Source organism: Salmo salar, chromosome ssa05 (genome assembly GCF_905237065.1).
Source record: "Salmo salar chromosome ssa05, Ssal_v3.1, whole genome shotgun sequence".
Taxonomy (NCBI): Eukaryota; Metazoa; Chordata; class Actinopteri; order Salmoniformes; family Salmonidae; genus Salmo; species Salmo salar.
This window is the reverse complement of record NC_059446.1, coordinates 80,590,757-80,613,802: the sequence shown is the minus strand read 5'-3', so window position 1 is coordinate 80,613,802 and position 23,046 is coordinate 80,590,757. Positions and strand designations below refer to the sequence as shown.

Below are 23,046 nucleotides of genomic sequence, written 5' to 3'. Positions count from 1 at the left end.
GTCCTGTTAGACAGCTGTAACAGTGTTGTTCAGGTTAGTACAGTAGAACAGTATTACTAGTCCTGTTGGACGGCTGTAGCAGTGTTGTTTAGGTTAGTACAGTAGAACAGTATTACTAGTCCTGTTGGACAGCTGTAACAGTGTTGTTTATGTTAGTACAGTAGAACAGTATTACTAGTCCTGTTAGACGGCTGTAACAGTGTTGTTTATGTTAGTACAGTAGAACAGTATTACTAGTCCTGTTGGACAGCTGTAGCAGTGTTGTTTAGGTTAGTACAGTAGAACAGTATTACTAGTCCTGTTAGACAGCTGTAACAGTGTTGTTCAGGTTAGTACAGTAGAACAGTATTACTAGTCCTGTTGGACGGCTGTTGCAGTGTTGTTTAGGTTAGTACAGTAGAACAGTAATACTAGTCCTGTTGGACAGCTGTAACAGTGTTTAGGTTAGTACAGTAGAACAGTATTACTAGTCCTGTTAGACGGCTGTAACAGTGTTGTTTATGTTAGTACAGTAGAACAGTATTACTAGTCCTGTTGGACAGCTGTAGCAGTGTTGTTTAGGTTAGTACAGTTAGTACAGTATTACTAGTCCTGTTAGACAGCTGTAACAGTGTTGTTTATGTTAGTACAGTAGAACAGTATTACTAGTCCTGTTGGACAGCTGTAACAGTGTTGTTTAGGTTAGTACAGTAGAACAGTATTACTAGTCCTGTTAGACAGCTGTAACAGTGTTGTTCAGGTTAGTACAGTAGAACAGTATTACTAGTCCTGTTGGACAGCTGTAACAGTGTTGTTCAGGTTAGTACAGTAGAACAGTATTACTAGTCCTGTTGGACAGCTGTAACAGTGTTTATGTTAGTACAGTAGAACAGTATTACTAGTCCTGTTGGACGGCTGTAACAGTGTTGTTTAGGTTAGTACAGTAGAACAGTATTACTAGTCCTGTTAGACAGCTGTAACAGTGTTGTTTATGTTAGTACAGTAGAACAGTATTACTAGTCCTGTTGGACGGCTGTAGCAGTGTTGTTTAGGTTAGTACAGTAGAACAGTATTACTAGTCCTGTTAGACAGCTGTAACAGTGTTGTTTATGTTAGTTCAGTAGAACAGTATTACTAGTCCTGTTAGACAGCTGTAACAGTGTTTATGTTAGTACAGTAGAACAGTATTACTAGTCCTGTTAGACAGCTGTAACAGTGTTGTTTATGTTAGTTCAGTAGAACAGTATTACTAGTCCTGTTAGACAGCTGTAGCAGTGTTGTTTAGGTTAGTACAGTAGAACAGTATTACTAGTCCTGTTGGACGGCTGTAGCAGTGTTGTTTAGGTTAGTTCAGTAGAACAGTATTACTAGTCCTGTTGGACAGCTGTAACAGTGTTGTTTATGTTAGTACAGTAGAACAGTATTACTAGTCCTATTGGACGGCTGTAACAGTGTTGTTTAGGTTAGTACAGTAGAACAGTATTACTAGTCCTGTTAGACAGCTGTAACAGTGTTTATGTTAGTACAGTAGAACAGTATTACTAGTCCTGTTGGACAGCTGTAACAGTGTTTATGTTAGTACAGTAGAACAGTATTACTAGTCCTATTGGACGGCTGTAACAGTGTTGTTTAGGTTAGTACAGTAGAACAGTATTACCAGTCCTGTTGGACAGCTGTAACAGTGTTGTTTAGGTTAGTACAGTAGAACAGTATTACTAGTCCTGTTAGACAGCTGTAACAGTGTTGTTTATGTTAGTACAGTAGAACAGTATTACTAGTCCTGTTGGACGGCTGTAGCAGTGTTGTTTAGGTTAGTACAGTAGAACAGTATTACTAGTCCTGTTAGACAGCTGTAACAGTGTTGTTTATGTTAGTTCAGTAGAACAGTATTACTAGTCCTGTTAGACAGCTGTAACAGTGTTTATGTTAGTACAGTAGAACAGTATTACTAGTCCTGTTGGACAGCTGTAACAGTGTTTATGTTAGTACAGTAGAACAGTATTACTAGTCCTATTGGACGGCTGTAACAGTGTTGTTTAGGTTAGTACAGTAGAACAGTATTACCAGTCCTGTTGGACAGCTGTAACAGTGTTGTTTAGGTTAGTACAGTAGAACAGTATTACTAGTCCTGTTAAGACAGCTGTAACAGTGTTTATGTTAGTACAGTAGAACAGTATTACTAGTCCTGTTGGACAGCTGTAACAGTGTTTATGTTAGTACAGTAGAACAGTATTACTAGTCCTATTGGACGGCTGTAACAGTGTTGTTTAGGTTAGTACAGTAGAACAGTATTACCAGTCCTGTTGGACAGCTGTAACAGTGTTGTTTAGGTTAGTACAGTAGAACAGTATTACTAGTCCTGTTAGACAGCTGTAACAGTGTTGTTTATGTTAGTACAGTAGAACAGTATTACTAGTCCTGTTGGACGGCTGTAGCAGTGTTGTTTAGGTTAGTACAGTAGAACAGTATTACTAGTCCTGTTAGACAGCTGTAACAGTGTTGTTTATGTTAGTTCAGTAGAACAGTATTACTAGTCCTGTTAGACAGCTGTAACAGTGTTTATGTTAGTACAGTAGAACAGTATTACTAGTCCTGTTGGACAGCTGTAACAGTGTTTATGTTAGTACAGTAGAACAGTATTACTAGTCCTATTGGACGGCTGTAACAGTGTTGTTTAGGTTAGTACAGTAGAACAGTATTACCAGTCCTGTTGGACAGCTGTAACAGTGTTGTTTAGGTTAGTACAGTAGAACAGTATTACTAGTCCTGTTGGACAGCTGTAGCACCACTAGACTCACCCTTAACATATTCAAATCTTCAAATCTCCTTTAAAACAAATGACTGGCCTTACAGCAGTCATTAAAAGCACCTCCTGGGAGGTAGATTTCATTTCTATGACAAACTGGCTGTTCCCTTTGGTGGATGGAAATAGATGTAGAACAAATCAAAATATGACCAAACAAGTCATTTTCAAATGTCTGTTTTCCGCGCAAAACTCATTCTACTGGTTGGTTGGGTTAGACTGAAAGACACACTCTCCATCTGGTTCTCTTCTGGTTTCTCAACCCCTCCCTCTCCTCTCCCTCCTTTTCTCTCTCCCTCCTCTCCTTTCCCCTCTGTCCTCTCCCTCCTCTCCTCTCCTCTCACTCCCTCTCCCTCTTCTCCTCTCCCTCCTCTCTCTCTCTCTTTCCTTCTGAGGGACTGCTGGCTTATTTTAAGCAGGTTTTTCGGTCAGCACAAAACTTTGGGAAGGAAGATTGGCTGTCTGCAGTTAATGTGATTATTATTCCATGCTATTTTTTCAGCTCTTCTTCTTTTGCTTAATTGTGAAGCATGCTGAACTTTCTCGATTAACTTCCTCATCCATTTAAAATATTAATTCTGAGTGAATCTGAGAGAGAGAGAGAGAGAGAGAGCGAGACAACTTGAAGATGACACTGGCCACATATTCTTCCTTCCTTATCATTATTACCTAAATGAATTTGGTTTGTGCAGAAGCCCTTTTAATGAGCTTTGCATTTTTTCATTCCAGTGAGAGAATTGATTTCCATTATGTTATTCCCCTCTCCTCTCGTCTCCTCTGCTCTCCCAATGTCTGGGCTGCATAAATATGTATACCAGGAAGTGGAGGAAGGCTCTGTAGAGGACAACTAAAGCTAATGAGGGCCAGTGGGAGACAATGGAGTGTCCCTCGGGTGGGGGACCTTGTGGATCCTTAGTGTCTAAAAGATTAACTTCAATGGGATATATTTGCTTCTTACTGCTCATCCTACTGGAAGTTGAGACGAGGCAATAATATAAAATACAGTGCATTCAGAAAGCATTCAGACCACTTGATTTTTTCAACATTTTGTTACGTTACAGCATTAAATTGTTGTTTTCCCCTCCTCAATCTACACACAATGCCCCATAAAGATGAAGCAAAAACTGGTTTTTATAAAATGTATAAAAATAAATAAAAAAACGGAAATATCACATTTACATAAGTATTCAGATCTTTTACTCAGTACTTGTTGAAGCACCTCAAGTCTTCTTGGGTATGACGCTACAAGCTTGGCACAACTGTATTTGGGGAGTTGATCTCATTCTTCTCTGCAGATCCTCTCAAGCTCTGACAGGTTAGGAAGGAGAGCGTCGCTGCACAGTTATTTTTTTGGTCTCTCCAGAGATGTTCGATCAGGTTCAAGTCCGGACTCTGGCTGGGCTACTCAAGGACATTCAGAGACACTGTGAAGCACAGTGATGAGGTGTGATGGTGTGGGGGGTGCTTTGCTAGGACCAAAAGGCTCCTCAACAGCTTCTACCTCCAAGCCATAAGACTGCTGAACAACTCCTAAAATAGCCACCGGACAATTTACATTGACCCCCCCTCCCTTTTGTACACTCACTGTTTGCTTGTTACCTATGCATAGTCACTTCGCCCCCACCTAGATGTACAGATTACCTCAACTAGCCTGTAGCCCCGCACACTGACTCGGTACCGGTGCCCCCTGTATATAGCCTCGTTATTGTTATTCTTATTGTGTTACTTTTATTATTACTTTTTATTTTAGTCTACTTCGTAAGAATGTTCTTCTTGAACTGCACTGTTGGTTAACCTGTTAGGGCTAGGGGGCAGTATTGACACGGCTGGATAAAAAAACATACCCGATTTAATCTGGTTACCACTCCTACCCAGTAACTAGAATATGCATATACTTATTACATATGGATAGAAAACACCCTAAAGTTTCTAAAACTGTTTGAATGGTGTCTGTGAGTATAACAGAACTCAAATGGCAGGTCAAAACCTGAGAGATTCCTTTACAGGAAGTGGCCTGTCTGACCATTTCTTGAACTTCTTTTCCATCTCTATCTTTTACTAAGGATCTCTGCTCTAACGTGACACTTCCTACGTCGTCCATAGGCGCTCAGAGCCCGGGAAAAAACAGAATGTCGTCATCCCAGCCCCAGGCTGAAACACATTATCGCCTTTCTCAAGTGGCCGATCAAGGGACACTGGGCTTAGGCGCGTGACCCGACCGCCCCCGCCTTTGTGATTTTTTCCTCTGTTTGCCGAAAAGGAGATTCCCTGTCGGAATATTATCGCTTTTCTACGAGAAAAATGGCGTAAAAATTGATTTTAAACAGCGGTTGACATGCTTCGAAGTACGGTAATGGAATATTTAGAGTTTTTTTGTCACGAATTGCGCTATGCGCACGACCCTTCTTTACCATTTCGGATAGTGTCTGGAACGCACGAACAAAACGCCGCTATTCGGATATAACGATGGATTATTTTGTACCAAACCAACATTTGTTATTGAAGTAGCAGTCCTGGGAGTGCATTCTGACGAAGACAACAAAAGGTAATCAAACTTTTATAATAGTAAATATGATTATGGTGAGTGCTAAACTTGCCGGGTGTCTAAATAGCTAGCCCGTGATGCCTGGGCTATGTACTTAGAATATTGCAAAATGTGCTTTCACCAAAAAGCTATTTTAAAATCGTACATATCGAGTGCATAGAGGAGGTCTGTATCTATAATTCTTAAAATAATTGTTATGCTTTTTGTGAACGTTTATCGTGAGTAATTTAGTAAAATGTTAGCGAATTCCCCGGGTATGCTAGTTCTGAACGTCACATGCTAATGTAAAAAGCTGTTTTTTGATATAAATATGAACTTGATTGAACAAAACATGCATGTATTGTATAACATAATGTCCTAGGGTTGTCATCTGATGAAGATCATCAAAGGTGAGTGCTGCATTTAGCTGTCTTCTGGGTTTTGGTGACATTATATGCTGGCTTGAAAAATGGGTGTCTGATTATTTCTGGCTTGGTACTCTGCTGACATAATCTAATGTTTTGCTTTCGTTGTAAAGCCTTTTTGAAATCGGACAGTGTGGTTAGATTAACGAGAGTCTTGTCTTTAAATAGCTGTAAAATAGTCATATGTTTGAGAAATTGAAGTAATAGGATTTTTAAGGTTTTGAAAATCGCGCCACAGGCTTAAAGTGGCTGTTACGTAGGTGGGACGAATTCGTCCCGCCTAGCCCAGAGAGGTTAAGGGCTTGTAAGTAAGCATTTCACGGTAAAGTCTACACTTGTTGTATTCAGCGCATGTAACAAATACAATTTGATTTGATTTGAAGTGATGCATCAGATGACCTGGCCTCCACAATCACCCGACCTCAACCCAATTGAGATGGTTTGGGATGAGTTGGACCGCAGAGTGAAGGAAAACAGCCAACAAGTGCTCAGCATATGTGGGAACTCCTTCAAGACGGTTGGAAAAGCATTCCAGGTGAAGCTGGTTGAGAGAATGCCAAGAGTGTGCAAAGCTGTCATCAAGGCAAAGGGATGGCTACTTTGAAGAACCTAAAATATATTTAGATTTGTTTAAGACTTTTTTGGTTACTACATGATTCCATATGTGTTATTTCATAGTTTTGATGTCTTCACAATTATTCTACAATGTAGAAAATAGTAAAAATAAAGAAAAACCCTTGAATGAGTAGGTGTGTCCAAACTTTTGACTGGTACTGTAAATTGTGGCAGGGGAGCATGGTCCGTGACCAGGGTGAAGTGGGTACCTAACAGGTAATACTTGAGAGTGTCTAGTGCCCACTTCACCGCTAGACACTCTTTCTCAACAATAGAGTACTTTTTTTCTCTAGGTATCAGCTTTCGGCTTCTCCCCATCGTGTATCTGGGATAGAACGGCCCCAGTCCCGTATCACATGCATCCGTCTGGACCATCATCGGCACCTGGAAATCGGGCGTTACGAGAATCGGATGGGAGACCAGCGCTTCTTTCAGGCGGCTGAATGCCGCTTCTGTCCATTTCACTGTTTTCGGGAGGCGGGCCCTGGTTAGATCGGTGAGGGGGGAAGCTATAGCCGCAAAGTTGGGGATAAACCCAGGCTGCCAATGGTACCTGCCAAAATCCTTTGGTCAGGTCAAGGGTGCTGATGTACCGGGCCTTTCCCAATCGGTCGATGAGCTCGTCCACCCTCGGCATGGGGTAGGCGTCGAACAAGCTTATGTCGTTCACACCCCGGAAATCATTACAGAAGCGTAGGCTACCGTCCGGTTTGGGCACCAACGCGATGGGGCTCCACCATGCACTGTGAGACTCTTCAACAACCCCCATCCTCAGCATAGCCTCCACTTCCTGTTTCACGGCCTTCCTTAGGGCCTCCAGAATCCGATATGGCCTCTTTCGTACCGTTTCCCAGGGCCGGGTACGGATGTGGTGTTCAATGAGGGTCGTGCGGCCTGGCCTCTCGGAGAACACCGCCGTGTTCCGATCGACGAGCTCCCTGAGCTCTTGCTTCTGGGCTGGGTCGAGGTCCTCATTGCTCGGGTCCACCACTGGTACCGTTGGCGTCCTGGGTCTCGACCATAACACGGCAAGGCTGTCCTCTCGTGCCACTTCTTCAACAGGTTCACGTGGTAAATCTGTTGGGGTTTCCGTCTCCCCGGCTGCCGTACGCGGTAATTGACAGGTCCCAGCTTCTTGATCACCTCGTGCCATGTTGCCAGGAACTTAATTTCGGCCGTGGGGATTAAGACCAATACCCTGTCTCCCACCTGGAATTCTCGGGGCTGGGCTCTCCGATTGTAGACCTGGGCTTGGGCGCATTGGGCCTTCTCCATATGTTCCCTCACGACTGGCCATATAGCTGTCATCCGCTCCCTCATCGTCGCCACGTGCTCTACCACTCTGCGTAAGGGGGTTGGTTGGGCTTCCCACACCTCCTTGGTGAGGTCCAGTAGGCCTCGTGGCCTCCTCCCGTAGAGGAATTTGAAAGGGGAAAACCCAGTGGAGGACTGGGGTACTTCTCGGATTGAGAACATTAGGTGGGGTAGTAGCTGGTCCCAGTTCTTCCCATCCTGCTTGATGACCTTCCGCAGCATTTGTTTGAGCATTTTATTGAACCGCTCGACGAGCCCATCCGTCTGCGGGTGGAAGACGGAGGTCCGGATCTGCTTGATCTGCAGGAGAGCACACAAATCTTTCATTAGGCGGTACATAAACTCAGTACCTTGGTCTGTCAGGATCTCGTTCGGGATGCCCACCTGGCTAAAGAGGTGGAACAGCTCCCGGGCGATTCCCTTGGATACCGCCCGTAGGGGAATGGCCTCAGGATACCGGGTGGCATAGTCCACTATTACCAGGATGTACCGGTGTCCTCGTGCTGTTTTTACCAGGGGTCCCACTATGTCCATGGCGATGCGTTCAAAGGGCACCCCAATGATCGGTAGGAGGACCAGTGGGTTTCGGAAGTGTGCCTTTGGGGCAGTCATTTGACACTCCGGGCAGCTGCGACAGTAATCTTCCACGGCCCTCCTCATCCCGGGCCAGTGGAACCGGGTCAGGTTCCGGCACCCGCTCCGACTCCGGACCGTAGATACAGGTTGATCAACCGTTTGCTTCCGGGCCGCACAGGCGATGGATCGTCCTCGCTCTCATCTTCGGCCGGCTCGTACCTTCTTCCTCAGCTCGTGCCCCCACAGGGCCGCGAACAGCGGACAATCTTGTCCCAGTAGGAGAGGTATCGGCAACTCTGTTATTGCACCCACCATCATCTGGCAGTTCCCTTGTGGCGTCACGATGTTGGCTCATACGGTTGGATACAGCTTTGTGTCCCCGTGAACACAGGAAATGGACATATCCCTACCACGTTCGGTATCCTGGTTCAGCAGGCTCGTGGTTATGAGGGTAACCAGAGCTTCCGTGTCGTGTCCGTCAACCTTCACCGGGACCATGGGTGCAGTTGATTCGTGGTGTGCCCAACAGGAGGTGACGCAGTTCACTGCGTGACCCACCTCGCCTCCGGGGCTTGCTGATGGCATTGACTCCTCTTGAGCCGGGCAATTCCAGGCAGTGTGCCCCCGGGTGCCACACTCAAAACACCTTCTTTGGTCTCCATCTACCTGGGGTCGTCGGTGGCGGGTCGGCCCTACCCCAGCCGTCTTTCCACGGGTTTGCGATCTCTTGGCTCTGCCGACTGTCGGTTCGGGGTACACAGCAGTGGGGCTGTCCTTCCGACTCCTCAAACAGGTCGCCGACTCAGCCCGGCTTCCACTCAGCAGGGCCCGAGTGTTCTGATGCATCTCCACTGCTTCCAGGAGGACCTCCAAGGTCTGGGGCGCCCATAGACTCGCTGCCCTCTTCATGTAGTGGGGTAGTGCGCGTAGGAAGCAATCCAGGACCACTTTGTCTAGGATGGAGAGGGTGGATACATCGGTTAGGAGCCACCTCCTGGTGACTCGCAGTAGGTCGCTCATCTGGGCTCGGGGGATGCGTCGGCTACGAACCTCCAGTCGTGGAATAGTTGAGCCCGATGGGCCAGGCTGTACCCGTAGCGGCTGAGTATCTCCCGTTTGAGTCCGTCGTAGTTAGCCGCCTGTTCATCGTTCAGGTCCCAATAGGCCTTTTGGGCATTCCCAGAGAGGAACGGGGCCAGCAGACTGGCCCACTTCTGCCTTGGTCATCCTTCCCGTAGTGCTGTCCATTCAAATGTACAGAGGTAGGTTTTGATGTCGTCATCTTCTGTTAGCTTGATTAAAAACTTGTTTGGATGTGATTCAGTAGACGCTCCTCCTTGTAGCTTCCTGATTTCCTCAACGAGGCGGACGTTTTGTAGCCACTGTTCCTCCAGCGTTCGTTCCTGAACCGCCTGTTGGGCTTGTTGGGCCCGGATGAACTGAGCTATCAACTCGTCCATGCTGATGCTGTGTAAACGTCAACCCTGATCTGACCACGTTATCAGAATGCCTGCATTCTCCACCAATTGTGGCAGACCAGGGGGTTGGGTCAAAAATATTTACACAGATCAGACACGTACAGAGTAGGATTAGCTCAGTTTCAAAGGTGTTTATTAAAATAAAAGTCCAAAAGAATAGGTCTCCCCCAAGAGACCCTCTCCAGGATACCGTCTTCTGGGCTCCGGGTCTTGCTGTATCCTGTGGGGGTCAAAAACTGAACTCCCTCCTGTTACCTCTGGTACCGTCCCCAACTATACGGGAGTCCTTTCCTCCCCCAGTCTCTCCCTTGTGTGCTGCCCTTCTGGCAGCTTTATGCGACTTGTACAGCTGGTGAGCAATCAGCCCTTGATTACTCACAAATCCCCAATCAGTCCCAATTAGTCCTGGCCGGAGAGCCCGTCGAGACCTGGCACGTCCAGCAGATGGGGCCATCGCCTCGTGATGTATACTCCGTCTGTCACCAGGCCTTGACGAGTCTCCCCCCGGTGGCTGCCCTTCTGTACGCCACAAAATATAGCTACTTCCTCACTGTGAGTCACCTAGATGTGATAGGTGGACATTGAGTGCCCTACACACACACACACTCAAGCCCTCTGCCAACGCACGCACGCACACATGCATAGACACGTAGAATCAGGAATTCCTCAGGGCAGCTGTCTAGGCCCCTTACCTTTTCATTCTTTACTAATGACATGCCACTGGCATGTCTATGTATGCGGATGACTCAACATTATACACGTCAGCTACTACAGCGACTGAAATGATTGCAACACTTAACAAAGAGCTGCAGTTAGTTTCAGAATGGGTGGCAAGTAATACGTTAATCCTAAATATTTCAAAAACTAAAAGCATTGTTTTTGGGACAAATCATTCACTAAACCTCAACTAAATCTTGTAATTAATAATGTGGAAATTGAGCAAGTTGAGGTGACTAAACTGCTTGGAGTAACCCTGGATTGTAAACGGTCATGGTCAAAACATATTGATACAACAGTAGCTAAGATGGGGAGAAGTCTGTCCATAATAAAGTGCTGCTCTGCCTTCTTAACAGCACTATCAACAAGGCAGGTCCTACAAGTCCTAGTTTTGTCTCACCTGGACTACTGTTCAGTCGTGTGGTCAGGTGCCACAAAGAGGGACTTAGGAAAATTACAATTGGCTCAGAACAGGGGAGCACGGCTGGCCCTTAAAAGTACATAGGAAGCTAACATTTATGATATGCATGTCAATCTCTCATGGCTCAAAGTGGAGGAGAGATTGACTTCATCACTACCGTAATTTCCGGACTAGAAGCCGCAACTTTTTTCCCACGCTTAGAACCCCGCGGCTTAAACAATGACACGGCTAATATATGGATTTTTCCCGCTTTCAAATTTTTTTCTCTCCAAAAAACACATTCTGTGACGTGCTCAGTTTTTTGGCGGCATGAAGCTTTCATTAGACCAATGAAATTGCCGAACGGGTTAAGGTCAAACAACTTTTTTGTTTACCGCTTAGATTAAATCTAGCGCTCTCAAACTTCCCATCATTCTGATTACGGTAGTCATTTTGTCACCCTCATCATGGCAAAGACACGGAGAAATGCATATGATGCAGCTTTCAAGTTGAAGGCGATTGATCTGGCTGTTGGAAAAGGAAATAGAGCTGCTGCACGGGAGCTTGGTCTTGTCACGTCCTGACCAGCAGATGGAGCTATTGTATTAGTTTTGGGGTCAGGACGTGGCAGTTTTTGTATGTGAATGATTGTGTTGTTGATTGGGACTTCCAATTGAAGGCAGGTGTGTTGAGTTGCCTTTGATTGGAAGTCCTATATAGGTGTGTGTGTTTTTCTTTGGGGTTGTGGGTGGTTGTTTTTGCACTGCGTTTAATAGCCTGCAGAACTGTTGCTGTTGTCACCTTTATTGTTTTGTTAAGTGGATGCTTTACTCCTTTTTTTGGAAATGAAATATGAGTATTCACATACCTGCTGCGCCTTGGTCTTCTCTCCATGACAACTTCTGTTACAGAACCACCCACCAAAGGACCAAGCAGCAGAAGAGGAGGAAGCCACGGGAGAAAAAAATGGAGGAATGGACCTGGCAGGACGAAAGACAATTCTGGGAGGACAAGTTAAGGGAGCTAAGGGAACCGGAGAGGCAGCCCCAAGATTTTTTTTTTGGGGGGGCACACGGGTAGTTTGGCCAGGCCAGGGAAGAGCCGTAAGCCAGCTACCCGTGACTACAGGGAGGTGCGTATGAGGTGGAGGGCGCCATGTTACGCTGAGGTACGCACCATCTCGCCTATACGGACGCACAGCCCAGTCCGCCCAGTACCAGCGCCCCGCAGGTGCCAGGGCAAGGTGAGCATCGAGCCGGAAGGGGTGATGCCAACCCTGCACTCAAGACCACCAGTGCGCCCTTTCGGTCCGGTGTTTCCCGCTAGACGCACTAGCATGGAGGTGCGTGTCTCCAGGCTGGCACGTCCAGTACCAGCCCCACGCATCAGGAGTCTAGTGCGTCAGCCCAGCCTCGCCAGTCAAGAGTCACCAGAGCTGCCCGCCAGTCGTAAGTCACCAGAGCTGCCCGCCAGTCGTAAGTCACCAGAGCTGCCCGCCAGTCGTAAGTCACCAGAGCTGCCCGCCAGTCAACAGTCACCAGAGCTGCCCGCCAGTCAACAGAGCTGCCCGCCAGTCAACAGTCACCAGAGCCGCCCGCCAGTCAACAGTCGCCAGAGCCGCCCGCCAGTCAGGAGTCGCCAGAGCCGCCCGCCAGTCAGGAGTCGCCAGAGCCGCCCGCCAGTCAGGAGTCGCCAGAGCCGCCCGCCAGTCAGGAGTCGCCAGAGCCGCCCGCCAGTCAGGAGCCGCCAGAGCCGCCCGCTAGTGAGGAGCCGGCAGAGGGGCCCGGCTGCCCGGAGCCGCCAGACTGCCCGGAACCGCCAGAGCGGCCAGACTGCTAGGAACCGCCAGAGCGGCCAGACTGCCCGGAGCCGCCAGAGCGGCCAGACTGCCCGGAGCCGCCAGAGCGGCCAGACTGCCCGGATCTGCCAGAGGTGCCCGCCTGCCCGGATCTGCCAGGGTGCCTTGCCTGTCCTCCGGCCCAGCCCGAGTGGCCCTCCTGCCCAGCCCGAGTGGCCCTCCTGCCCTCCGGCCCAGCCCGAGTGGCCCTCCTGCCCTCCGGCCCAGCCCGAGTGGCCCTCCTGCCCTCCGGCCCAGCCCGAGTGGCCCTCCTGCCCAGCCCGAGTGGCCCTCCGGCCCAGCCCGAGTGGCCCTCCTGCCCTCCGGCCCTCCGGCCCAGCCCGAGTGGCCCTCCGGTCCTCCGGCCCAGCCCGAGTGGCCCTCCGGTCCTCCGGCCCAGCCCGAGTGGCCCTCCTGCCCTCCGGCCCAGCCCGAGTGGCCCTCCTGCCCAGCCCGAGTGGCCCTCCTGCCCTCCGGCCCAGCCCGAGTGGCCCTCCTGCCCAGCCCGAGTGGCCCTCCTGCCCTCCGGCCCAGCCCGAGTGGCCCTCTGGTCCTCCGGCCCAGCCCGAGTGGCCCTCCGGCCCAGCCCGAGTGGCCCTCCGGTCCTCCGGCCCAGCCCGAGTGGCCCTCCGGCCCAGCCCGAGTGGCCCTCTGGTCCTCCGGCCCAGCCCGAGTGGCCCTCCGGCCCAGCCCAAGTGGCCCTCCGGTCCTCCGGCCCAGCCCGAGTGGCCCTCCGGTCCTCCGGCCCAGCCCGAGTGGCCCGCCTGTCCTCCGGCCCAGCCCGAGTGGTCCGTCTGCCAGGGTCAGCTCGAGTGGCCCATCTGCCCGGTGCAGCTATCGGCGCCACCAAAGTGGGCGACGCCGAAGGTGGAGCGAGGTCCACGTCCTGCACCTGAGCCACCTCCAGGATAGGTGGGTTGGGGAGGGAGGGTGTAGCACAGTGCCGTCGGTGACGGCAGCCACCCTCCCTTCCCTCCCTTATTGTTTAGGGGTTAGTGTTTATGGGTTTTTTATTGGTGTTTTCTGTTGGTAGGTGCATTCCGGGGTCTGCACCTTGAGGGGGGGATACTGTCATGTCCTGACCAGCAGATGGAGCTATTGTATTAGTTTTGGGGTCAGGACGTGGCAGTTTTTGTATGTGAATGATTGTGTTGTTGATTGGGACTTCCAATTGAAGGCAGGTGTGTTGAGTTGCCTTTGATTGGAAGTCCTATATAGGTGTGTGTGTTTTTCTTTGGGGTTGTGGGTGGTTGTTTTTGCACTGCGTTTAATAGCCTGCAGAACTGTTGCTGTTGTCACCTTTACTGTTTTGTTAAGTGGATGATTTACTCCTTTTTTTGGAAATTAAATATGAGTATTCACATACCTGCTGCGCCTTGGTCTTCTCTCCATGACAACTTCTGTTACAGGTCTTAATGAGTCGATGATAAGACGTTGGAAACAGTAGCGTGAGGAATTGACTCAGTGCAAAAAGACAACTAAAGCTTACTGCAATTTTTTTTTTGTTTTGTTACAAGTCGTGTTTCGTTAAAGCCTATTTATTTTTGTTACAAGCCATGTTTCGTTAAAGCCTATTTATTTTTGTTACAAGCCGTGTTTCGTTAAAGCCTGTGTAAAGTTCATTTGTTTCAATGTACCGGTAGGCACCTGCAGCTTATAGACCTGTGCGGCTTATTTATGTTCAAAATAATATATATTTTTAAAATTCAGTTGGTGCGGCTTATATTCAGGTGCGCTTCGTAGTCCGGAAATTACGGTACTTGTTTTTGTAAGAAGTGTTGACTAATGTGGATCCCTAATAAATACACACACACACACACACACACACACACACACACACACACACACACACACACACACACACACACACACACACACACACACACACACACACACACACACACACACACACACACACACACACACACACACACACACACACACACACACACACACAACCTCCCTTCACCAGCCTGTTCTAAAAGAGATTATGGATACAGGTAGGGTTGCATGATATGGGCCAAAAATCAAATTGTGATTTTCTTACCAAATATTGCGATTTGACATGCGATATACACCAAAACCCTTGAGTGAACTGTTGGAATCATAGAAATAGAATTATTTATATTAAGACGTAAAGTGAAAAGCAGCATCGTTCTTGTTAGAAACAATCTGTTGACTGCAATGACCTAACAGAGCAGCATGCAAACATAGAACGACTCTAACAAGAAGGAGGAGGAGCTGTGCAAACATAGAACGACTCTAACAGGAAGGAGGAGGAGCTGTGCAAACATAGAACGACTCTAACAGGAAGGAGGAGGAGCTGTGCAAACAGAACGACTAACAGGAAGGAGGAGGAGCTGTGCAAACATAGAACGACTAACAGGAAGGAGGAGGAGCTGTGCTGCTTGAGTGACAGGGGGCGGGGCTTGGTATGTGTGGGAAGCAGCCCCAAGAGAAAGGGAGAGAGACGACAAACAGAGTAAATGATGAAAACAGATGTTACACGCGGTTGAGTGGCGCTTCAAGGTATTGCATGCAATATGGATCTCTTGCGATATGGATATTGCACATGATTCCGATGTGAAGTGGAGTAATTGTGCAGCCCTAGATACTGTACGTTTAGCATACCTGGAGTGCAATGCGCACCACTCTGGATGTGCTGGTCAGTACATTGTGCAGAGTGTCAAGTAGAGACAACAGGAGATCATGGCTACTCTTTCTCCCAGGCCTCTCCTCTCTCTCCACGTACAGGACGGCTGCCTCACTGAAAACACTGCAGACCACCTCCACCAGACCTGAGTAAAACACAACACACACAGCATGAAGGATGACCAGACCTGAATAAAACACAACACACACACAGCATGAAGGATGACCAGACCTGAATAAAACACAGCACACAGCATGAAGGATGACCAGACCTGAGTAAAACACAACACACACAGCATGAAGGATGACCAGACCTGAGTAAAACACAACTCACACAGCATGAAGGATGACCAGACCTGAGTAAAACACAACACACACAGCATGAAGGATGACCAGACCTGAATAAAACACAACTCACACAGCATGAAGGATGACCAGACCTGAGTAAAACACAACACACACAGCATGAAGGATGACCAGACCTGAATAAAACACAACACACACAGCATGAAGGATGACCAGACCTGAGTAAAACACAACACACACAGCATGAAGGATGACCAGACCTGAGTAAAACACAACACACACAAGATGAAGAGGATCAAACAAGGGCTGTGTCCCAAATAGCATCATATAGTGCACTACTTTTGACCAGAGCCCTATGGGAATAGGGTGCCATTTGGAACACAGACAAGAGGCTTTAGCTGGTCCCAGAGGACATAAATACCAAGAACCAATGGCTCCTCCACACAGAGTTTTAAAGTACAAGCTGGTGTTTTACAAGGCCTCAATACAACTCACTCTACTTAAAGTGAAGTTGCACTTCTCTTCCATTGATGAAGTACATGAACCAGTTTCAGGCCTTGAGAGAAGGCCCTTTATGATACATCACAGAGAGTAGCTCTCTCTGACTGATGGGCTACTTCCTCCAGTATGAGCTATACAGGATATTAGATCATACAGTGGGGAGAACAAGTATTTGATACACTGCCGATTTTGCAGGTTTTCCTACTTACAAAGCACGTAGAGGTCTGTAATTTTTTATCATAGGTACACTTCAACTGTGAGAGACGGAATCTAAAACAAAAATCCAGAAAATCACATTGTATGATTTTTAAGTAATTCATTTGCATTTTATTGCATGACATAAGTATTTGATCACCTACCAACCAGTAAGAATTGCGGCTCTCACAGACCTGTTAGTTTTACTTTAAGAAGCCCTCCTGTTCTCCACTCATTACCTGTATTAACAGCACCTGTTTGAACTCGTTACCTGTATAAAAGACACCTGTCCACACACTCAATCAAACAGACTCCAACCTCTCCACAATGGCCAAGACCAGAGAGCTGTGTAAGGACATCAGGGATAAAATTGTAGACCTGCACAAGGCTGGGATGGGCTACAGGACAATAGGCAAGCAGCTTGGTGAGAAGGCAACAACTGTTGCCGCAATTATTAGAAAATGGAAGAAGTTCAAGATGACGGTCAATCACCCTCGGTCTGGGGCTCCATGCAAGATCTCACCTCGTGGGGCATCAATGATCATGAGGAAGGTGAGGGATCAGCCCAGAACTACACGGCAGGACCTGGTCAATGACCTGAAGAGAGCTGGGACCACAGTCTCAAAGAAAACCAATAGTAACACAACACGTTGTCATGGATTAAAATCCTGCAGCGCACGCAAGGTCCCCCTGCTCAAGCCAGCGCATGTCCAGGCCCATCTGAAGTTTGCCAATGACCATCTGGATGATCCAGAGGAGGAATGGGAGAAGGTCATGTGGTCTGATGAGACAGAAATAGAGCTTTTTGGTCTAAACTCCACTCGCCGTGTTTGGAGGAAGAAGAAGGATGAGTACAACCCCAAGAACACCATCCCAACCGTGAAGCATGGAGGTGGAAACATCATTCTTTGCGGATGCTTTTCTGCAAAGGGGACAGGACGGCTGCACCGTATTGAGGGGAGGACGGATGGGGCCATGTATCGCGAGATCTTGGCCAACAACCTCCTTCCCTCAGTAAGAGCATTGAGGATGGGTCGTGGCTGGGTCTTCCAGCATGACAACGACCCGAAACACACAGCCAGGGCAACTAAGGAGTGGCTCCATAAGAAGCATCTCAAGGTCCTGGAGTGGCCTAGCCAGTCTCCAGACCTGAACCCAATAGAAAATCTTTGGAGGGAGCTGAAAGTCCGTATTGCCCAGCGACAGCCCCGAAACCTGAAGGATCTGGAGAAGGTCTGTATGGAGGAGTGTGCCAAAATCCCTGCTGCAGTGTGTGCAAACCTGGTCAAGAACTACAGGAAACGTATGATCTCTGTAATTGCAAACAAAGGTTTCTGTACCAAATATTAAGTTCTGATTTTCTGATGTATCAAATACTTATGTCATGCAATAAAATGCAAATTAATTACTTAAAAATCATACAATGTGATTTTCTGGATTTTTGTTTTAGATTCCGTCTCTCACAGTTGAAGTGTACCTATGATACAAATTACAGACCTCTACATGCTTTGTAAGTAGGAAAACCTGCAAAATCGGCAGTGTATCAAATACTTGTTCTCCCCACTGTATATAAACCTCAAGATGCTGCCATTGGTAGCAAAATTATGCTAGAATATAGACTAATAATGACAGAAAACGTAAATGCGAACTGGGTGCTTTTTGCACATGGAGGATGCCCCTCCAGACATTCTGTATGATACAGTTATATCGCTGAGTTACAAATCATACTTCTCCTCCATCCCAATTACTACAGAAAGATATCATCTCTTTCCGCTGACACAAAACCTTTGCCTTCTCCTGTCTAGTGCTTTATTTGCCATGCCTTGTTAAAATATTAAGAGTGTATGAATAATCTGCTTCGTCTTTAAAGACAGAATAACCTTTTCAGACAGTTTCTCAAGAGCGCTCTTCTCTGTCTGACCTGTCACCCCGGATCACGGCAGGTAGTTGAACCCTGTGCTGCCATCTGAGAGCTACGCTCTCTCCACAATAAACACCTGAGTCTTCAGTGGAACCATCCGGCTTTGAATAGATAGGTACACCTACCAAGGGAGAATGACAGTGATAATATGATACATCATTATGTGTCATCTGGAATACAATGAGCAAGCAGATTTCACCTTGACAAAAATCACCTGACAACAATAAACCATGCCGTCAAAAAAAACTCCCAGTTTTACATTAAACAAATGTGAAGGATGGTACAAACATCCTCAGAAAAGAACTAGGCTTAAATATATTCAGAATAGATTTGCCTGAGAAAAATGAACTCAATGTTGGGCAGATATTGTCTGATTGCTCAACAAACTGGCTACGGCAGGATGGCTGTATTAGTGCTGCTTCAGAGGAAATGATGAAAGGAGTAGAGAGAGAGAGAGTGAAATAGAGTGAGAGAAGGGGGAGAGTGAATTAGAGAGAGAGGGGGGAGAGTGAGCGAGAGGAGGTAGAGAAAGGCATACAGACGGACAGAGGGCCAGTGAGAGTGGCGTCCATATTCAATGTACAGTGGAGAACCATTCTGATGAATAATATCCTGATGATGAATAATAATACAAAACAGTCTTCAACAGCGCTCCTCTCCCTATAGGAAGACTCTTCTTTAATAACAGTGTTTTTTGGTTTTGTATTTTTACATTTTACCCCTTTTTCTCCCCAATTTTGTGATATCAAATTGGTAGTTACAGTCTCGTCCCATCGCTGCAACTCCCGGACTTGGGAGAGGCGAAGGTCGAGAGCCATGCGTCCTCCGAAACACGACCCGCCAAGCCACACTGCTTCTTGACACAATGCCTGCTTAACCTGGAAGCCACCGCACCAATGTGTCGGAGTAAACACACTACAGCTGGCGACCGTGTCAGCGTGCACTCCGCCCGGCCCGCCATAGGAGTTGCTAGACAGCGATGGGACAAGGACATCCCGGCCAGCCAAACCCTCCCCTAACCCGGACGACGCTGGGCCAATTGTGCGTCGCATCATCGGTCTCCCGGTCGCAGCCGGCTGAGACACAGCCTGGGATCAAATCCGGGTCTGTAGTGACGCCGCTAGCTCTACGATGCACTGCCTTACACCGCTGAGCCACTCGGGAGGCCCTTAAGAGTGTCTTTTAGCTGGAAATGAGAGGGGTTATAACCACGCTAATGAGAGTACCTGACAACAACCCTTCTGCCTGCCTGCCTGCCTGTCTATCGGTTTGTTTGTCTGTCTGTATGTCTTCCTGTCTGCCTGTCTGTTTGCCTGTCCGTCTGCCTGTCTCAAATCAAATCACATTTATTTGTCAATATACGCATGGTTAGCAGGTGTTAATGCAAGTGTAGCGAAATGCTTGTGCTTCTAGTTCCGACCATGCAGTAATATCTAACAAGTAATCTACCAATTCCACAACAACTACGTTGTACACACAAGTGTAAAGGAATGAATACGAATATGTACATAAAAATATATAAATGAGTGATGGCCGAACGGCGTAGGCAAGATGTAATAGATGGTATGGAGTACAGTATATACATACGAGATGAGTATTGTAGGGTATGAAAACATATAAAACGGCATTGTTTAAGGTGGCTAGTGATACATTACATCAGGATGGCATAGAGTACAGTATATACATATGAGATGAGTAATGTAGGTTATGAAAACATTATATAAAGTGGCATTGTTTAAAGTGGCTAGTGATACATCTAATAATACATCAAGATGGCAAGATGCAGTAGATGGTATAGCGTGCAGTATATACATATGAGATGAGTAATGTAGGTTATGTAAACATTATCTAATATAAATAATATAAAGTGGCAAGTGATAAATTGATTACATCAATTTTCCCATTATTAAAGTGGCTTGAGTTGAGTCAGTATGTTGGCAGCAGCCACTCAATGTTAGTGATGGCTGTTTAACAGTCTGATGGCCTTGAGATAGAAGCTGTTTTTCAGTCTCTCGGTTCCAGCTTTGATGCACCTGTACTGACCTCGCCTTCTGGATGATAGCGGGGTGAACAGGTAGTGGCTTGGGTGGTTGCTGTCCTTGATGATCTTTTTGGCCTTCCTGTGACATCGGGTGGTGTAGGTGTCCTGGACGGCAGGTAGTTTGCCCCCGGTGATGCGTTGTGCAGACCTCACTACCCTCTGGAGAGCCTTCCGGTTATGGGCGGAGCAGTTGCCGTACCAGGCGGTGATACAGCCCGACAGGATGCTCTCGATTGTGCATCTGTAAAAGTTTGTGAGTGTTTTTGGTGACAAGCCGAATTTCTTCAGCCTCCTGAGGTTGAAGAGGCGCTGCTGCGCCTTCTTCACCACGCTGTCTGTGTGGGTGGACCATTTCAGTTTGTCCGTGATGTGTACGCCGAGGAACTTAAAACTCTCCACCCTCTCCACTACTGTCCCGTCAATGTAGATAGGGGGCTGCTCCCTCTGCTGTTTCCCGAAGTCCACGATCATCTCTTTTGTTTTGTTGACATTGAGTGCGAGGTTATTTTCCTGACACCACACTCCGAGGGCCCTCACCTCCTCCCTGTAGGCCGTCTCGTCGTTGTTGGTAATCAAGCCTACCACTGTAGTGTCGTCTGCAAACTTGATGATTGAGTTGGATGCGTGCATGGCCACGCAGTCATGGGTGAACAGGGAGTACAGGAGAGGGCTGAGAACGCACCCTTGTGGGGACCCAGTGTTGAGGATCAGCGGGGTGGAGATGTTGTTACCTACCCTCACCACCTGGGGCGGCCCGCCAGGAAGTCCAGGACCCAGTTGCACAGGGCGGGGTCGAGACCCAGGGTCTCGAGCTTAATGACGAGTTTGGAGCGTACTATGGTGTTAAATGCTGAGCTGTAATCGATGAACAGCATTCTTACATAGGTATTCCTCTTGTCCAGATGGGTTAGGGCAGTGTGATGGCGATTGCGTCGTCTGTGGACCTACTGGGTCGGGAAGCAAATTGGAGTGGGTCTAGGGTGTCAGGTAGGGTGGAGGTGATATGGTCCTTGACTAGTCTCTCAAAGCACTTCATGATGACAGAAGTGAGTGCTACAGGGCGGTAGTCGTTTAGCTCAGTTACCTTAGCTTTCTTGGGAACAGGAACAATGGTGGCCCTCTGGAAGCATGTGGGGACAACGGACTGGGATAAGGATTGATTGAATATGTCTGTAAACACACCAGCCAGCTGGTCTGCGCATAGTCTGAGGACGCGGCCGGGGATGCCGTCTGGGCCGGCAGCCTTGCGAGGGTTAACACGTTTAAATGTTTTACTCACGTTGGCTGCGGTGAAGGAGAGCCCGCAGGTTTTGGTAGCGGGCCGTGTTAGTGGCACTGTATTGTCCTCAAAGCGAGCCAAAAAGTTGTTTAGTCTGTCTGGGAGCAAGGCATCATGTTCCGCGACGGGGCTGAGTTTTCTTTTGTAGTCCGTGATTGACTGTAGACCCTGCCACATACCTCTCGTGTCTGAGCCGTTGAATTGCGACTCCACTTTGTCTCTGTACTGACGCTTAGCTTGTTTGATTGCCTTGCGGAGGGCATAGCTACACTGTTTGTATTCGGTCATGTTTCCGGTCACTTAGCCCTGATTAAAAGCAGTGGTTCGCGCGTTCAGTTTTGCGCAAATGCTGTCATCAATCCACGGTTTCTGGTTGGGGAATGTTTTAATAGACGTTGTTGGTACGACATCACCGGTGCACTTGTTAATGAACTCACACACCGAGTCAGTGTATTCGTCAATGTTGTTGTTCACAGCAATGCGGAACATATCCCAGTCCACGTGATCGAAGCAATCTTGAAGGGTGGAATCCGATTGGTCGGACCAGCGTTGAACAGACCTGAAGGCGGTAGCTTTCTGTTTTAGCTTCTGTCTACAGGTTGGGAGCAACAAAATGGAGTCGTGGACAGCTTTTCCAAAGGGAGGGAGGGGGAGGGCCTTATATGCGTCGCGGAAGTTAGAATAACAGTGGTCTAGGGTTTTGCCCGCCCTGGTAGCACAAGCGATATGCTGATAGAATTTGGGGAGCCTTGTTTTCAGATTAGCATTGTTAAAATCCCCGGCTACAATAAATGCAGCCTCAGGATATGTGGTTTCCAGTTTACATAGAGTCAAATGAAGTTCTTTCAGGGCCGTCGATGTGTCTGCTTGGGGGGGATATACACGACTGTGATTATAATTGAAGAGAATTCTCTTGGTAGATAATGCGGTCGGCATTTGATTGTGAGGAATTCTAAGTCAGGTGAACAAAATGACTTGAGTTCCTGTATGAGCACACCACGTCTCGTTAATCATAAGGCATACACCCCCACCCTTCTTCTTACCTGAGAGATGCTTGTTTCTTTCGGCGCGATGCGTGAAGAAACCAGGTGGCTGTACCGACTCAGATAGCGTGTCTCGAGTGAGCCATGTTTCCGTGAAACAAAGAACGTTACAGTCTCGGATGTCTCTCTGGAATGCTACCGTCGCTCGGATTTCTTCTACCTTGTTGTCAAGAGACTGGACATTGGCGAGTAGTATGCTCGGGAGCGGTGCGCGATGTGCCCGTCTACGGAGCCTGACCAGAAGACCGCTCCGTCTGCCCCTTCTTCTACGGCGTCGTTGTTTTTGGTCGCCTGCTGGGATCCGATCCATTGTCCTGGATGGTGGTCCAAACAGAGGATGCGCTTCGGGAAAGTCGTATTTCTGGTCGTAATGTTGGTGAGTTGACGTTGCTCTTATATCCAATAGTTCCTCCCGACTGTATGTAGTAAAACCTAAGATT

At 47.8% G+C, this 23,046-nt stretch overlaps 1 protein-coding gene across 1 annotated transcript in view; it reads right to left on the bottom strand.

Annotated features, from left to right (window-relative positions):
* Nucleotides 1–23,046, bottom strand: part of LOC106605905 (serine/threonine-protein kinase ULK4) — a 285,759-nt gene that overhangs the window by 59,442 nt on the left and 203,271 nt on the right. The window contains exon 33 of the mRNA XM_045719099.1: nt 15,300–15,466. Within this exon, the coding sequence (XP_045575055.1) occupies nt 15,300–15,466 (167 nt within the window). The remainder of the gene's footprint in view (nt 1–15,299; nt 15,467–23,046) is intronic.